Source organism: Solanum dulcamara, chromosome 5 (genome assembly GCF_947179165.1).
Source record: "Solanum dulcamara chromosome 5, daSolDulc1.2, whole genome shotgun sequence".
Classification (NCBI taxonomy): Eukaryota; Viridiplantae; Streptophyta; class Magnoliopsida; order Solanales; family Solanaceae; genus Solanum; species Solanum dulcamara.
In genome coordinates, this window is record NC_077241.1 from 64,151,961 (window position 1) to 64,170,590 (window position 18,630).

The window sequence follows — 18,630 nt, forward strand, 5'->3', positions numbered from 1 at the left end:
GAAAAGTCTAGCGAGCTAATGGATTGAAAATCAATAAGACAGAAACCCAGGAACCTAAATTTGTTTGTGATGTTAATGTAATTTGAATCTGGACTCATATGAATTGCTATTTTCTTATTGTGTTTAGTTGGAACGCTTTATTAAGAGTTGGAATATGACTTAATTTGAGTATTTAAATAAAATATTTTAAGAAGCATATTAAGCCACAAAAGTAAAATTCAACTTTTACAGGGTAAGGATAAATTAAAACGGGTATAAATGATGCAAATATAAGCAACAGGCCATTTGCTTCTTTTTCTGGAAAAGAAATGTTATTTTTCTCAAAAATAAAAATCTCATAATTAGGAAAAAGGAAGCTTCTTGGGATAAAAGGGTTGTTTTTGAATCTATGGAAACTTCAAAAAGGAATCTATAAAATGTTTAATTAGACCTTGTTTAAAATCAATATGCTCTTCAACTTGCAGTTGTTGAAAAGATACTGATTCATAGAGAAGAGAAAGATCTGAATTTCGTGATACTGGAAATCATGGCTTCCACTTCAACGAAGAACAATCCATTACTACCCATGACGACGACGATCGATTCACCACCGCCCCGGACGGAGGAGAAGCTCTTCAAAGGATCGGCCATGACCAAACGCGGTGCTTATGCTGCTACATCTTATATGTCATGTGCTGGTATAGATGTTTCCTCTTTCTTCTTCCTTTGTAATGTTTCTCCTTATTTGCGTTATCTCTTCCTGTTCAATTGCCAAATTGCGTTTTCTAAATTCTGCTTCCGGTTTTGCATCGCTCTATAATTGTTTGCATTTTTTTTTCCAGTTTTCTCCCTATACTTTAAAACTTGTTGAAATTGCAATTTTAGAGCTAGCAATAGTATATGTTCATTACTTTTGATTCAAAATCAGACGTTATTTGTTGATCGTGAGTTGAGTGATTCATCTTGGAATCAAGTGTTTTACGGCGTTAGTTAATTAAATGGTTGAATTTTGACCTTCTTCATCACTTTGAAGAAACTAGTACTGCAATCACTAGATCTAGCATGGGAATTGCTTCTATCTGTTCTTTCTGTTCGATTCAAATAAAAAGTTTTTTTTTTTTTTTGTTGATGGAAAGTTGATTAATTCTTCATGGAATGAAGTATTTTAAGATGTAGCCTTCCCTAATTGTCTTAAAAGTTGTGCTCTTGATTATTGTAAAAAGGGATAAAAGTAAGTGGAAAAGGAAGGTCAAACTTACTGTTAAATTATTAACTTAGGATGGACACTTGTATTACTTGGAATCATAGCATTTATGTCCATTGGAGTTGTCTTTGTAGACATTTATAAGCAATTAATCAGTAGTAAATGTATAAAAGTACTGAGTTGTGTCTATGCCACATCTTATGCTACCCGATTCAGATGAATAGACTACATTTGTCTTTGTGGATATGACTATTGTCCATATATGCTATTCTAGCTTAGTGGGAAATTAACATGTTTTTCTTTTTCTTTTCTTTTTGGTAAATCCATGTGTAAATGCCATTATATTAATGATATTCTAGAACTTACTGCAAACAAACTAATAGTCTATGTTCTTTATCATGCACTTGAAAAAGAATAGCCAATTAGTTTCAGTTTTGGCTAGTGACTCCATTGTCCAACATCCAGAATTTAGGGGATACCTTTGACTTCGATTCTTGAATGAAAACATTAGAATGCAGATAAAGACTCAATGAGACCCCATTGCATGTCATTGCATTGTGCTTAATGTCCATTTCAGGATGGTATTCTTTGTCCATATCATGCACTGTCAATGTTTGTTCATGTTCATTGGGGTCTGAGGACTCCACTCTATTCTTAAAAAAATTGTGAATTAGTCTATATTTTAGGACAGCCAGTTGAGAAACCAAACACCTAATAATGTGACCCCAATGACAAGAACTTAAGGCATAGCCATTGATAACTAGGAATGATGCATGGTTCCATTAAGCATCAGCTAACATACAAGAATCTCAAATTTGAAGTCAAGTGCCGAAGTATAGTTTCCTGTCTTGAATTTTGATTTTTTCAGGTCATTTGGGAGGAATATTGGAATTTCCTTTTCTTTGCTCTAACCCTTTGCTTCACCTTTTCTAAGAATCAAAGTCCTTAAGTTGATCTATTCCTATTGCTTATGAAGGACCTTTTGATTCTCCATAACAGTGTTTCCAAATGCGCTTTGAAAATACTTAATCCTCGAAGCGACTCAAAACGTGTTGAGCGCTTTGCCTCGCTTAATGTGCGCTTCAATGTCATACTTTTCCTTGCCAATCAGTCTCTTCTGAAGAGGCGACACTAAACAATTGATATTTCATTTTATTGTTAAAAAAAATCAATTTCTTTGTTCATATATTTTTCATTCATGTTTATAATTATTAGTCTTGGACTAAATATATATATACACATACTTGTATGTTTTCTCCCTTTACGCCTTTTTCAATTAAAGCCCACAATTTATTTGTGCTTTGCACTTAAAGCCCCAACGGACCTTAGAGTTTTTTTGTGCTTTTTGCTTTTGATAATACTGCTCCATAATTTCTATCTACTTGTTGTTTTCTGTTTGCGTTCAAGGACGTTTCAATCATGTTATTTTTAAGAAGCTCGCCATAGTCGTTTTATAAACTGCTCGATGCTTACAAATTTACCTGATATTGACTTGCAGTTCTCTTGGTATTGTTCAATAAAGCAGCTCTTTCTTCATACAACTTCCCATCTGCAAATGTCATCACACTCTGTCAGGTACCTAGAGACTCTGTTTTAGCAGGGATGCCTGGTGGTCTCAGCATTGTACCACACATCATATGTTCATTTTCCTGGGCTGGTTACAGACATTTATTCTAAAGAAATTTATTTTCAACAGCAACAATATACCCAGTGTAATCCCACCAGTGGGGTCTGGCTTATTTCTTAAGTGTACGGAAACCTTAACCCTACCTTCTGAGGGTAGAGAGGCTATTTCCGACCTTTAAATAGACTGTCAATTCATCATGCAAAAGCTATGGCTTATTCCTTAAGTCTTACATAGTTACCAAATGTAGTATTTTACATTATTAATATCTCCATATAACATTTTTATATTTCCAAGTGAGTTAAGAAACTTGCGCTTGACAGGAGTTATTTGCTTTTGTGCTTTTCTAAAGCAGTTCTTTGTATCAGTTGGCATCGCTGAAATGATATATGTAACCTCTTGTCATCTGCAGATAATATGCTCGTGTTGTTTTCTTTATCTTTTAAGACGGCTGAAGCTGATTTCTTTTCATTTGAGTGAATCTCTGGCTACGCCTGACAATTTTAAAACATTTGTGCCACTGAAGACACTAATTGATACTTTACCTGTTGCTGTGACCTATCTTCTCTACATGGTAATTGCTTCATTTAGCATTGCACTCTTATGCTTATTATTTCCTCAAAGTCAGGAGTTCGCATCTCACCAAAAGATTTTATGTGGTCTCTGGTTCTCCGTGATAGCTAGTCACGATGGAGTCTGTTCGGGGAGTAAATGTACCCATGTACACAACCCTTAGAAGGACAACTGTTGTATTTACAATGATTATGGAATCCATTCTTGCAGGTCAGAGATACAGTCGTCCTATTATTGGAAGGTAAACATTTCCTTTTTCTCTTACTTAGTTCTGTTGCAGAAGCTATGTCTACAAACTATGCAATCTTGAGATAGACAACAAAGAAAAGTTCCTTCGGGAATCAGAATATTAGGAAATAATATTTGAAATAACTTCTAAAAGTTTGTACAATAGAGAATATTTGGACTAATGTTTCACTTCCTAATCATTCCATTCTCTCTCGTATTCTCAATTTATGAATTAAAATTTCTTTCTGTTAGAATAGGAATAGGTATATACAATCCTACTTAGAATAGGAATAGGAATATGAATAGTAGTTGGAACGGAAATAGTAAGTACTATCCTAGTTGGTAAAGGATTATATTGTAGTGTCTATAAATAGGATATCTGTGTAATAATGTAGATACACAATTTAATAATATTTTTCTCCTATGAGCCCGTTTGGATGGGCTTTATCCTTTTAGCTTTTGGACGTGTTTGCCTAAGGCTAACTTTAAGCCATAAAGTTCTTAAAGTCGGTCAAAAATGAAAAATTAGGATTCCTAACTTTTTTTTTCTAAGTGCTTAAAGTCATTTTCTTTGACCATGGAAATTACTTTTATATTCCTTATATTTTAACTAAATTTCCAAACTATCCTTTTTATTCTTTTAACCCTAAAATTCACATCATTTTCCTCATTTAAGCACTTTTATCCAAACACTCAACTGCTTATTTATAAAAATAACTTTCAGCACTTCAAAGTTCTAAAAGCATTTCATACATAAAAGTTACTTTTTAAGCCCATCCAAACGGGCTATATATTTCTCACATGGTACCAGAGCCTCTACGATCTTGATAGAGAATCAAAGAGCTTCCGCTGCCGGTGGACGGCTATTACTCGTATATGCCGCCCGTCTGGCCAATGGTTATGTGAACAAAAGTGGTGTCAATGATATATGTATGAATCTCATATTCAAGGGGAAAAAACTCGGCCAGACAGGTCACTGTGTGTCAACCCCATATCCGTCAGTGTTTGTGTAGCACCGTGCCATCTTTCCAGTGACTACTTTTTCATATTTAATTTGCATAGCACCGTGCCATCTTTTCGGTGGCTACTTTCTCATATCCGATTTGTGTAGCACCATGTCATCTTTTCGGTGACTACTTTTTCATATCCAATTTGCGCTGCACCGTGCCATCTTTCCGATGACTACTTTCTTAGTTGTGTAGGGTCGTGTCATCATTCCGACCCTACCCATATAATTTCTCTTTTTCAATAGGGTCGTGCCATCAATCCGACCCTACACATATAATTTTTCCATTTTTCAGTAGGGTCATGCATCATTCCGACCCTACCCATGTAATATTTTTCAAATTGTGACTACTTTCCGCCATCAAATCTAATACTCCAACGCATAAGTATGTTCTAACTAGTATTTTTGTGACTTTCTTGTTTAATGTCGACTCGTCTATTGATTCCAAGTCGATCCATATATCTTATACTAGATTTTGAGCACTTTCCGGCGACCGCTGCATTGTGAAGAAGTGTAGATGGAGCAACAACTTAGTTTTGTTGCTCAGGGGGAGTCTGGTAGCCTTGTATATCGACTGTAAATCACTCTATGGTCTGAAACAGTCTTCTCAAGCCTGGTTTGAGAAGTTCAACACTGCAATTCAGGAATTTATCACTCTGTGTTTTATCGACATTATGCACCAAATCCAGTATTTCATGCAAAGACCAAGCACACTGAGATTGACTGGTATTATGCATCAAATCTAGTATTTCATGAGAAGACCGAGCACATTGAGATTGACTATCAATTTTGTGAAGTCGAGTGATCAACTTGCAGATATCTCACCAAGCTCCTCATTGGTCCTCGTATTAATTGCATTTGTAATAAGCTAGGTATATATGACTTGTATGTACTATCTCGAGGGAGAGTGTTAGAATAAGAATAGGTATATACAATCCTACTTAGAATAGGAATAGGAATATGAATAGTAATAGAAATGGAAATAGTAAATACTATCGTAGTTGGTAAAGGATTGTATTGTAGTGTCTATAAATAGGGTCTCTATGTGATAATGTAGATACACAATTCAATAATATTTTCCTCCTATGTTTCTCACACTTTCCAAATTTTCTTATTAAATCTTCTGGTTCACCAATGGTTGACTTCTGTATGAACTAAACAATTTTCCATAAAGAAGAAAAATTTCATATGGAAATAGTACCTAGAGGAACTGGATTGATATTTCACTTGTTCCTATATTATGGTTATGGAAACAAGACTTATAACGCTGGGAAATTTAAGTTTCTTCAACTTATAATGCTTAAAGTTGAAACTAGGGTTATTACTCTGGGAAAATGAGATTTGACAAAATGCATAAAGTTAAAACCTGATTGCTTAACCTAATAGCCTTAAATATCCTAATGGCATGTGTGAAAAATATAAGAGAAAAATATAATGGAATTGTGTAACTACATTATTACACTTAGACCCTATTTATAGACACTATATTACAATTCTTTTCCAAGTAGGATTCTATATGCTATTCTTGTTTCTATTCCTATTTTTACTGTATGGGATATATGAGAGCCAAATACATGGCTTTATTCTGTTGCTTCATTCGTGCATGTCTGAAAGCTACAAGAAAGGATAGAAAGTTTGTTTTCCATTTGTCTCGGTTCTGTTATATTTCTAGTAATTAGTTTTAAGAGGCTATTAAGGGGTTTATAATTTAAACACCAAAAGAGTCTTTTGGTTCGCGGACAAAGTTATGCACGGTTATAATCCAGAGATTCTGGTACAGGGATTTATAATCACTGGATTATGTAGTAGCTACGCTTCTTTCGGCAGATGTTTGGTTCATTGCATTAAAAGTGGGATATGTGGTGTATAATATAATATCTTACAATTTTACCCTTATTTTAAAATAAATAAAAACTAGAAGATGAAATCAAGATTATTTTTCTTTAGATGCTTTATCTCCATAAAGTTAATACCGGTATAAGTTCCCATGTTGGATTTAATATAGATTACCGAACTTTCCAGTATTAAATATATTGGTATTGCTTATTTCAGAAACAAACGTGCCAACAAAATGCGGTGTAAAATAATTGTAGAATTTGAAAAAGAAGAAAAAGGCTTCTTTGTAAATCAATATTTGTTTACTTCCCATGAGAATGGGAATTTATACAAGTGAATCCTAACTGAATAAGGAAAGCCACTCAATTTCAATAAAAGGAAATATTATATTCCTATAATTAAGCTAGAAAAAGGAAAAAATAAAATCTCGTAAAATCATGCTAATTAATTAACACGATCAACAATAATCCCGAATTTTCTACCTGGATTATTTTCCTAATCCTGGTGACCAGACGACCCTTAAAATTTCCTTTCACACATCTAAATCGACCAATAAGAAAATAATTCATTGTTTTCCTGCCTTCCGTAAGCTCTATTCTTTCTTCTGTTAAGGACTCTGTTAACTACACATCGTTCAAGCACATAGATTAAATAATACTGTGAACATACTTTTGCTCGTTCTTTTAACACAATGTTGCTTAACATTACCAGTGTGGTGATAATCGTGTTCGGTGCTTTTGTTGCTGGAGCTCGGGACTTGTCATTTGACTTTTATGGCTATGCTGTTGTCTTCTTATCCAACATCACAACGGCAATATACCTTGCCACCATAGCGCGTATTGGTAGTGTTTTTTCCTTGTCATGTAATCTTTTCAGATTGATATCTTTTCTGGACCTTTCTAATACTTCCATCAATCCAGGAAAATCAAGTGGCCTCAATAGCTTTGGCCTAATGTGGTGCAATGGTATTGCTCTTGTTCTCTTTTACTCATCCTTGTCATTTGCTATAGTTATTGTTATCTGATTATTATTAAACCTGATTTATCTTACCTCCAATAGGAATCGTCTGTGGACCTTTCTTACTTGTTTGGTCACTTATTCGAGGTGACCTGGCACTGACAATGGATTTCCCTTACTTATTTTCTCCAGGTTTCCTGGTAAGTTTCATGATTAACTTGGTGTATGGTACCTTACTATCTCGTTATCTCTTCCTGCACCCCATAATGTGATGGTCAAATTTGTTTTGTCACATTTTCCAGAGGAGCTCAAACTCATATGGTGTTCTTTTCCATTCCCCACATCCTGAGACCTATGTTGCTTGGACTCTTCAACAATATCAACAGGTGTGTCGGATACTCCAAAAATAGTACAGTTTTGGAGAATCTGACACGGGTGCGACAACATTTTTGGAGAGTCCGAGCAACATAGCATGAGACAGTATTTTTACTGCCCCGGGGGCCGGGCTAAAAAGGAAAAGTGAAAAGAGTGAATTCTGCTCCAAAGTCCAAACAGTAATTTTGGTTCAGTTTAAATATGTCCTACTCTGTTCATACTAGCACACTGTCACATGGTTGACAAGAGGAGGTTGCTCGGAGGGTAAGCACTCTCCATCTCCATCCCTAAGGTAGTGGGATCGAGTCACCAATGGAGTAAAAAGAGTGGGAGCTCCTAGGGAGGGATTAAAAAGAAATACTATCACATGGTTCCTTCCAACTGTTACTGGACATTTAACTCCTTTTTTCAGTACTGGACATTTAACTGCTACTTAGAATTTTCTGAACGGGATGTTATATTGCTGTGTTTTGACTCTTGGTACTTTGTGAATGAGCAGGTTGTAATGCTTATGTCTTGCATATTGGCATTTTTCTTGAACTACTCTATATTTCTCAACACAACTCTGAATTCAGCTGTCACACAGACAATATGCGGTAACTTGAAGGTTTGTTCTCTGATGAATCTGATTATCCTATTAAAGTTTCTGATTCACCTAACTAGGTCAAAACTCCAATTGGAGAAAGTACAAAGTTTGTTAAATGGCAAACGATGTTTGTGGAGGAACCCAAGTCCATAATTCAGGTAGTCAAATGCATTGCTTTGTTGCAATTGGAGTTGAATAGTGATTGTGTTATTCAGTTTCTGGAGAACAGTCATTTCTAAAGTACCTGGGGGCTCTCATAAGGCTCATAGCAGAGGGAGCACATGCCTTCCTTTTGATAAGTAAGCAAAAAAGACAAGTATGCCTAACCTCCTTAAGCAAAGCTAAGAGTGGACATGCCCACTCCCTTATAATTTTATCCTACAATATATATTTTGCAATACTAAATTCTTTCAAATAGTGTATGAGGAGGATTCCTATTTATAAAATGACAACTGAGACAAGTTTATGGTTAGTACACTTTGACATTACCTACTATAAAATGGAAAAGTTCACATCTCTATTTTGTCACCTGAAGTCCTTATCAAATACTCCACTAGTCACCCGAAGTGATCTAGATAGAATTGTGTGGACTTCTTATGTTGTCTATTCAGGGAATGTAAGAAGATTCTAATTCCCCTCTTCCCTAATTTTGAGGCACCTCTTGGGGACAAATGACCTTTTATGGTCAAATCCTGCATATATTCCCGCACATAGTACGACTCATGTTCTTATTGTAACCTCAATGGTTTATTCTCAAATGGTGCGATAAAGTCTTGTGTCACTTTGTCTTTTGAGTCTTCATTCCCACTCCCTTCTTCATTATCTTTTTATAGTTGATGGATCTAGTTTATAGTGAAATAATTCCTTTCTATCTTAAATAAAGATGTTCCTTATTTACCCTCCGTTTTTGCCATTTCTGTTGATGGATCTGTATATGAATTGAGTCGATTACCTTTGGATTATTTGTAGAGCTTTCTGGGGGCTTGTCTTGTTGCTCACAATGTTTGGCAGTATCCCCAATGACTATTACTTCATTCTACGTTCCCTACTGTTGATTCTCAGTCTCCTTTCTCTTGATCTGTATCTGGCTCCTTGTGTCTTTGTTGTTGATCATCATGCTTCTTTTTCAATTTGGAGGCTTGTTTAGTTCCTCTAGTAGATTTTGCTGTTGTTTTCTTTTGGGCATCCTTTTGAACATTCAAAGTCCCAGCATGCTCTTCTCATACTTTGTCGTTTTCTTGAACATCTGATGTGCCAATATGTTCTCTGCAGTTTTTCCTTGTGTGTGTTTCTCCTTGGCATTTTCCCGAGCATCTGGTTTGCTGTCTTAATATTTTTGTTTGTCCTTTTGATTTTTCTGAGAAATTGCTTCCTTATCTCTGCTTCATTCTGTATTTTGTCCATCATACCTTCATCTTGAGATATAGTACTAGCAATCCAATGCTAGTTTCATCTCATACGTGCAGGTGCAAGTAAATCTACTCATTCTCATGTTAATTGTTGATTTCTTGTTTAAAAATCAAAGAGTACTGTGGTCTTATAACTTCTCATTTGAATTGAATCCTTGGAATTTTAATGGTAGACTTAACACAGCATATGCAGACCAAATACCTAGCAGAAAAGATACAAGCTTCTAATGTATGGGTTTAGGTGTTGTGCTGTTGAAACTATTTGGGACTGCCATAATCTCAACCTGCTGTAAGTTCAAGTGATTTTGTTATGAAAAAAGAAAAAAAAATCACTTGAACTTATCACCTTGTTCCTCAGAAGCCAACTTATAGAGTTGCCTCATATCACTAGGCTACAGTTACTGATAGCTTGCAGATATAGTTTTCACAGCACACTGAAAGAAAAAACCAATGTCCTTTGTCAAAAGTTCTCATTTTTATTTGGATGGAATTGAGCATGAAGCAACATGCACCTTTACAGAGCTGATAGGAAATTTGATAGGACGTCCTTGAGGTTTGTGATGCTGAAATATCTGAGCATTTACTCGAAAATGACAGATTGCACTTTCAGTCAAAGTTAGGCTGCAAACTAGAGAGGAGGTCTACCAACCTCTGACCCCCTCTAAAGAAGAGAGAGAAAAGTGATCCAAACTCTGTTGGGGCCAATAAACATGATTCAGAGTCTTTATTCTTCCACTGCCCACAACCTCTTTTCCCAGTGATTCTGTTATCTGTATATACCCTCAATTTTTCATCTACTCCCTGTGTTTATTGTGAGACAGCCGGTGGCACTGTTAATAGGAAATATGCATAATTTCTCATATGAAATTGAAAAGGAAAGGAGGGTTATTCACTCTACTGGTCCGGCTGTCGATCTTTATCTCCTTTGTACGTAGCTAGTTAGCTGTGTTAGCTGCAGCCAGCTGAAAGCTCAGGTAGCTTTTGTCAATCCTCTCACTGCATTTGCAAATATAAGATTCTCTTTAAGATGAACACCTTTCTGGTTTTTCCCAGAAGAGGTAAGTTGGACTTTGCGAAGTGGCTGTAGAGTAAACTTTCTAACCAAGGTCCTATGCTTGCGAGATTTCCATTCAACTTGTTATGTATTCTTGAGTAAGAAACAGGTTAAATATCAGTATTTGATGAGTCTCTATCAGTACTATAGCTTTTTCTTCCTTTATGCAGGATCTTTTCACAATCTCGCTAGGATGGTTCATATTTGGCGGACTTCCATTTGATTTGGTGAGTGTATTATTTTTGTTCCTGTGATTGGCTGTTCTTTGTTGTCTACTAATCCTTGTAGATGGATATCTTCTTTCAGTTGAATGTCCTTGGACAGCTTCTGGGATTTGTTGGCTCTGGTCTCTACGCCTACTACAAACTCATGGGAAAGTGATTGTTGATAATGTCCATATGATCTTTCCAGGAGAGTTATAATTTGCAGCATTTTTTTACGCCCATTTTTTGTATTGGCAATTATGTGATGCTTGAAGAGACGAACATCGGGGTTGTAAAAGTGCCAGTTGACTTAATGTTAGCTTGATGGATGACCGAGTCCCAGCAGTGCAGGGCCCTAGAAAAGAAGAATTACCCGACAAGGACGAGGAAAACTTTATTAGTTAAAGATGTGCACACACTAACGACATTCTTTATAATGAACAAATCTGTAATTTATACCTATTGCAAGACGAGATTCTTCATGGGCAATTAGGTATGTGAACTGTATATACGATGTTATGCAAATTTTGCAATTAATGCATGTATTGTTGTACTCCCTCTGGACACCTTTTTCTTTTGAGTTGGTCCCAAAATAAATGTCACCTTACTCTTTTATCCTTAATGAAATGATTTATAGTCATACAAATATTTAAGGATTGTTTTAGATTATAAGTTTTATAAGTATTCTTTTCTTTTTACCTAAACATTGTGTCAAATCAAATGGTGTCACATAAAATGAAACATAAAATGAAACAGAGAGGGAGTAGTATTTATCACACTTCTCTGCACGTCCATCTGATGAGTCTCTCTTGTACTGCTGCATTTATGTAATATATCATATTCTCTAGGTATTTACACTGGATAAAACAACCACGTCTCTAGGAGAAAAAATTAGGTGAAACCAAATTGGCTGCCTTGCTGTCAGATGAACAATGGGGAAAAGAAGGTAAAAAAAACGACTTTGAAGACGGCAACAACAGATCATCAAATTTGTGTATTTTTTTTAAAGTGCAAAATACTGTTATTTTATCAAACAATTACAGATAACTATCTATAAGACTATAACAAAGTGAAGTCTGGATAAAAATGACAAATAACTTGTTATAACGAGTTAACATTAATCTAGATCAAACCATTACTTGACCAAAAAAAATAGGTTAAGTACACAAATTATCTCTTAAAATCAAATTAATTATCCTGATTTACCTCCTTCCTTACTAATTGTCAATATCCATGCGTTAGAAACTATATCTTCATCCATCACTTTAAATAATGTCGGTTCCAAAAGGATTATAGTCACACTAGATATGGAAATATGTGCCAATACGGACCTAATACATGTTACTTTGTTACACTCAATTTATGTAACACACTTGAAATTTGGAGAATTATTCAAAAAAGAAATTATATAATTTTAAATATTTTAAGTTGTTAAGTGTTGTGATTTATTAGTATGTTTTACTAATTTTTAAATAATATATATTACCCTCTATGTCCCAATTGACATGGTGCATATATTCAAGAGTCAACCAATTATATATATATATATATATTTCAAATATTTCAATTGTTAATTATTGTGTTTTTTACGTCATTTTCAAATAATATATGTTACTTCTTCTGTCCCAATTTATGTGTCACCGATAAAACTTTGAAAGTCAATTGAATTTTTTATGTCTTTTAAGAGATGCTTACTTTTAAGACTTGTTTATATAGCAGTAATATATAATACTTGAGCAAAGTGGAGTGACTTTCATGCTATAGAAAATAGGTTAGTGAATTGTGTAGTAAAACAAAACTTAGTCGACCACATGTGAAATCAATCAAATTTATTGACGCATATTACGTGCATAAGAATTCTGAATAATTGAAGAGAAATTTGTTATCTGTAAAGTAAAATTTTATACATATTCTCTCCTCCCCCCACACCCTCTGGTCCTTTTTCTTCCAACTTTCCAATGACTAAAATATCTCTGTATTGCCTTGTAAGTGATCTATCATCTACTATCCAAAATGACGAGCACAAAATTTACAGGTCAAATCAGAGTCATTTCTGTAATATGTACGATTGAGCTGTGTTTAAGGTTGTTCTGAAGTAGTAGCAAGAACTAGATGATCTCCATCTCTTATTACTGCAATGTCCTCAATCAATGCACCATCTTCTGTTAGTACTTTCGCGAGAGAGATGCCAAATTTCTCAGCACCGATATCAAGTAACTCTTGAATGGAATCCGGCAAAAGAACAACCCTTCTACCTATATAAGCTTTCTCTAGACAACCGATGGTTATTCTGCTTGGAATTCTTGAATTGGCAATTTTAGTTGAAGAATAATCCGGGCCACCTCCTCCTGCCAAGTTTCCAAAGTGCACAGTTAGTTCCAGACAAAATATTATAAGATCCACAATAACTTCTAAGCAAAAATCGTCCAAAACTTTATCAAGACAAGACCTACTTAGGAGGTAAAAGTGCCTTTTTATAACTAAAAGACTATTTTGTAACATCGATGTATATTGTAGAGTTGACCATCTTTATGACTTTGGAGGTGTACTTGAGAACTAGACGCTTCAAAATTTAAAGCTGTGCTCACCTTCATGGTGTCTCTGGCGTGCAGACACAAATCCTATCAGTGAATTCTGAAAGAAACTAGCCCTTCTCCTCAATCTGCCATTGGAGGAGCCAGTTTCTCTAGATAGTGATGTTGTTTCTTCAGGAGTGAAGAGATGAATTGTGGGATCACTTTGATACTTGGTAAGGTAGGGAGCACCAGGAGCTTCAGGAGGACAGACATTGGTTTCTTTACTAGTTGGTTGCATCAAGTTGAAAAGCTCCTTTATCTCTTCGTGGCCCTGATATTCAGCCAATGCTCTAGGTGTCCAACCGTGAACGTCTGGTTTATCAATGTCAGTTCCTTGTTCCATCAGGTATTTAACTATTTCCACATTCTCCTCAGATATAGCAGTGTGCATTGCTGTCGTGCCTAGGCTGTTAAGAAGGGTGACATCACCTCCATACTTGATGATCTCCTTAAGCAAGTCTAAGTTGCCTTGCTCCACTGCAAAGCAAGCAAACTGACCTACGTCTCCTGAAGATATCATTGCACCATTGTCCACAAGCAATTTTACCGTAGCTTCATGCTTCCTCACCATTGCATCCCACAATGGGACATTTCCTTCAGAATCTGCATTCATAACAAAGTAGCTATTTGTCAGAGAGAGAAGTACAGAATCTTAAGTTGAATTAAGGATACACTTGCAAATTTGGGAGTGATGCTCTAGTCACAACTGGTGATAGTTCTTAATATTTACTATCAAGGGAAGATGCAACTAAGTTATTCTTGTTGAAAGGTTCAAAAAGAAATTGAAGACACTAAGGATAAAACTGCCTCTTAGATACTTAGTCGAGTTCATTGGAATAATTGAAGGCACACGCAAATTAATGGCTTGTATTAAGTATTTAACTTTGTAAACTAATGTACATCCATAATTTTCCAAACATAAAGGATGATTTCCCAAAAGAAACAGTGTGTGACTTCCTATGGTATGGAAATGGAAAGAGTACCTTTTCTATTTGGATTTGCTCCAAAGTCGAGAAGTAGAAGAATACATTCAACACTTCCTTTTGAAGCGGCTATATGCTGCATCGTAATATGCATAATGATTTTCAACATCCAAACATAAATGTTATTTACATCAAGCATTTAATGCAAAATAGGGAGGAGTCTTACCAACACCGTACGTCCATTGCTATCAGATTCATTAGGATCCATACCCTTTTTTAGCAATTGGTGCAACAAAAGATCATCTCCTCTGTTTGCTGCGAAACATAAGCTAATAGGCATGTCCATTCTTCCCTGAGCCAGCATATGTTCTATATCTGCTAATATTGCTGTCATCATTGGGTCCCTTCGCTCTTTCAAATGCTGCATCCAAAAAGATCATTGTTTAAAGCTAGAATAACATCCCCACATCAAAATATTTCAAAGGGTCATTTATTCTAGTTGAGAATAAAGCTCATATAGGTGAAAAATCTTCGCCAAGTCACTTCCAGAAGGAAAATTTTGCACTTGAGATTCCAAAATAAAATAAATAATCACAGAGTGAAGAACGATGAAAATCATCGAATTTTATCCATAGCTGAGTATTATGATAGAATTTGACATCATAACAGTGTAACTGTATCAAAGGACTTACGATGAAAGGTTCAGAAAAAATGGATGTTAAATGTTTTCTATAGCCATAAGAAATTACTAGCGACCTGATTTCTACATTAGTAAATCTGTAAATATGAAAATTATTTAGATAGTGTCCTAAATAACATCAAAGTAGTAGATTCACCTGAAGGAGATTGTTCATGATTATTGTCCCGTCTCCTATATTTGCTTTAACGAGGTTGAAAAATGAACTACGATCCAAGCGTAGCAGTTGGGATACTTTTTTGGTTCGAACATTAAAAAGTTGAGGCCTACAGCAAAGGACACCAACTTCTCCACAAACATCCCCCATCTTCAACTCGCCAACTACCTACACAAAATGACCCACTAAATAAGCATTTAAGCTCAGGGAAACAGTGATGTTTAAGTCCTATACTAGAGTAACTTACCTGATCCATTCCATTCTTATGTGATATAAGATCCTGCATGAACAAAAGATGTTATTAGTTCATTCTCAAAGCATTCTTTTCCTTTGCTCTCCGTTCCTTTCCCGGAAAAAAAGAGTGGGAGAGCGAGAAAGAGCGCCTTACCACTGCTCCAGATACCAGAATGTACAGATCTGTAGGTGCTTCGTTTTGCAAAATGACATCCTCTTTTGGAGGGAAATACTCGGCCTTCATCTCAGAAACCTGCACAGTATAAAAACACCGAGAAGAAATCAAATCTGCTATATGTATTATTAAGGAAATTAGTGAAACAACCGAACAACATTTTGTTATAGACAAAAGACTATTCGCCAATAGGGTGAAATTTAATGGAACATTAAGATCAATCAACAAAATTAAGCATAACTGGGAATTACCAGTTGAAAAAGTAAGTCATTTGATACCCCATGGAATAAGTACGCCTTATCCACCAGTGAATAGAATAGATAATGTGAAATGCCAGATCGAATAGCTTTGGGTAGTGTTTCAAGAGTTTCTTGCTGCTGAAGACCTTCTGAATCTGTTCTGTGCCTCAAACGCAAGTGAGCTATCATCTGTTCTTCAAGGCGAACCGGCAGCTTATTCCTTTGTGCAAAGCTTGAGGCAGCTTGAATAGTATCCCTCTGTTAGCAAAACAATCATCAGAGATAAATCCTTTAGAAAAAAACCAGAAATTGTCGCAACACAAGAGAGTGTCACTGATATTCTAGAAATGATTTTCCAATTCATTTGTGGTACTTGTTCAGGGATTTAGAATACTAGGCCAAAACCTAAATACGTTGTAGAACGACAAATGATAGCAATTTCATCATCTAATCCTATGCTAGATGCAAAATCTGTGAAGAGGACTGAAGACTTAAAATTAGTGAATGATGAAATGAGATATGGGCACAGTGGTGAAACGATAGCACCGTAAATATAGGTTTAATACAAATGATAAAAAAAATATTGTGCAAATTCCATCTAAATGTCCTGAAAAGAAAATACATAGTAATTTCAATTAAATCAAATCAAGAAGTTAAAGAGAGAATCTAACTCACAAATTTCCTAGTCTTACTGGTTCCATGGACAACCAAGTTGGTCATGTTTCCAATAAGATATGCAGTCAACCCGAGGTCGAATAACATGTAAATCATGGTGAATATCATTTCCTCTGTAGCTACAGCGTGCAAATCCCCATAGCCAGTTGTTGTAAGCGTTGTAATGGACCAATACATACACATTACATAGAGATCTCCGATGCTCCTATCATGAGAATTTCCAATGGCAAGTGAAAGCCATGTTTTACTTGTGTCTTCTTTCCGAGCAGCAAGAAAGTAGTAGAAGCAGCCAGCACAATGAACAGCAAAAAGAGTCACCTGAAAAAAATACCCCAAAGTGTGTTATGGTAAATCGCCATTGAGGTAATTTACATGCAAATACCACTTATTGCTTGAAAGACTTACACATATAAGCTTCAGTACTCGAACCCCAAAGTAACTGATCTTCCTGTTTTTCTCCAATCTACAGCAAAAGAAAAACAAATTATTTATCGCTATAGTAAGAGATTTTGTCAAAGCATAGGTAATCATGATAGTTTCTCTAATTTTCTTCACCCAAACTATTATAACAATGCATAATTCCAGTAGACTTGAAACAGAACGATTCACTATTTGTTTGATCAAGAAATCCTAGAATTCAACACATATATGCAATTAATTCCTTCTTTTTTATTTAGATTGGATCACCAACAAAGAGCTTGAGGAATTGATCCAATAAACTAAGACATCGAAAAATCATTAACAACAAATCAAACATGGAAATTTAAGTAGTTCTGCGAATAAAGCATCTTACTTGGCAAACATGGCACTGACTCTTCTGAGACGCCAGAGACGAAGTATACTAAAGTATCCATATGATTGAAGAAAGTAGGGCAATGCTTTACGAATAAGTTCGGAAGGGATGGTAGATATCACATCAAACACAAACCCGGATTTTGTGTACCTCAAAGCGATCCGCTTTGGATCATCAATCATAATGTAAGTTGATTTATCAAGATAGGCAACAAAGAATGTGAGGAAAATGTCAATGGCAAAAAATGAATTAGCTATGTTATCTAAGATGGCAATAACTCCTCGAGGTTTGTCTAGAAATCCAAACTGAAAAGGTGACGCCCATGCTGTGTAGAATACAAGTAGCACCAAAAATGTATCCCAAGCCCTGCATGATAACATATATTCAGAATCTGTTAAAAATATAAAAACCCTCTATTTTCTATGCAATAGCTCGGAAGCAGATTGAAAAATTAAAGAATGTAGAACCTGTAACGGGGATTAGAGGGGGAGATGATGTAGCGACGGAGTTTGATTTTGCGATTGCTATGTGCGCCAAGAGAAGGAAGAATGGCACTAGTAATACTATAATGAGAGCTTTTATCATCCATGGAATACGCTCTTTCCATTTCCTTCTCCATCGAATACGCCAGAAGTATGAATTTTGCCCGACCAACAATGGCCGCCGGGCTCGCACACCTTCTTCTTTTTCTCCTTCTTATAGATTACTATAACCCTCATCTTTTTCTTTATTCATTCCTATTTCTGTTTCCTACTATGTATATGCTTCTTACTATATATATATATATTCCCATTATTATTATTATTATTATTATTCTCTCTCTATCTCTCTCTTTCTCTTCTAGAGATTGTAGTGGCGCCATACAATTGGGACTAGCTATTTCCATAAAATTCATCAAGACTTCAAGTTATAAGAATAGGCTCCTTTAAACTGAAAAATTGTATTAAAGATTTAATTTTAGGAAAACATAAATTTCGCTAATATAAACCTAAGCTATTTGTATCAAAAAATGGACAAAGATCAAATTTGATAAGCTTCTGAATACTTAAATCAAATCATTCTGAAATAATAGCAATTCATGAAGCAAGTAGAAAATGTGTGTGGTTGAGATCGACGATACAGTTCAT

The 18,630-nt window shown here is 35.4% G+C and overlaps 2 protein-coding genes across 2 annotated transcripts; one reads left to right on the forward strand and one right to left on the reverse strand.

Annotated features, from left to right (window-relative positions):
- Positions 1-304: 304 nt before the first annotated feature.
- Positions 305-11,698, forward strand: LOC129889331 (UDP-N-acetylglucosamine transporter UGNT1). The gene is made up of 10 exons (XM_055964589.1): positions 305-677; positions 2,682-2,758; positions 3,220-3,381; positions 3,488-3,621; positions 7,162-7,292; positions 7,371-7,415; positions 7,510-7,607; positions 8,282-8,389; positions 11,002-11,058; positions 11,138-11,698. Exons 1-10 carry the CDS (start codon positions 527-529, stop codon positions 11,210-11,212), a joined length of 1,038 nt encoding a protein of 345 aa, XP_055820564.1. The 5' UTR covers positions 305-526; the 3' UTR covers positions 11,213-11,698.
- A 1,151-nt stretch (positions 11,699-12,849) lies between these two features.
- LOC129888375 (potassium channel AKT1-like) lies at positions 12,850-18,229 on the reverse strand. Its single transcript, XM_055963361.1, has 12 exons — positions 17,971-18,229; positions 17,504-17,869; positions 17,116-17,173; positions 16,711-17,028; positions 16,048-16,293; positions 15,776-15,874; positions 15,635-15,667; positions 15,370-15,555; positions 14,760-14,954; positions 14,594-14,669; positions 13,623-14,213; positions 12,850-13,382 (listed from the first exon to the last, which is right to left on the reverse strand). Exons 1-12 carry the CDS (start codon positions 18,120-18,122, stop codon positions 13,114-13,116), a joined length of 2,589 nt encoding a protein of 862 aa, XP_055819336.1. The 5' UTR covers positions 18,123-18,229; the 3' UTR covers positions 12,850-13,113.
- Positions 18,230-18,630: the final 401 nt, after the last annotated feature.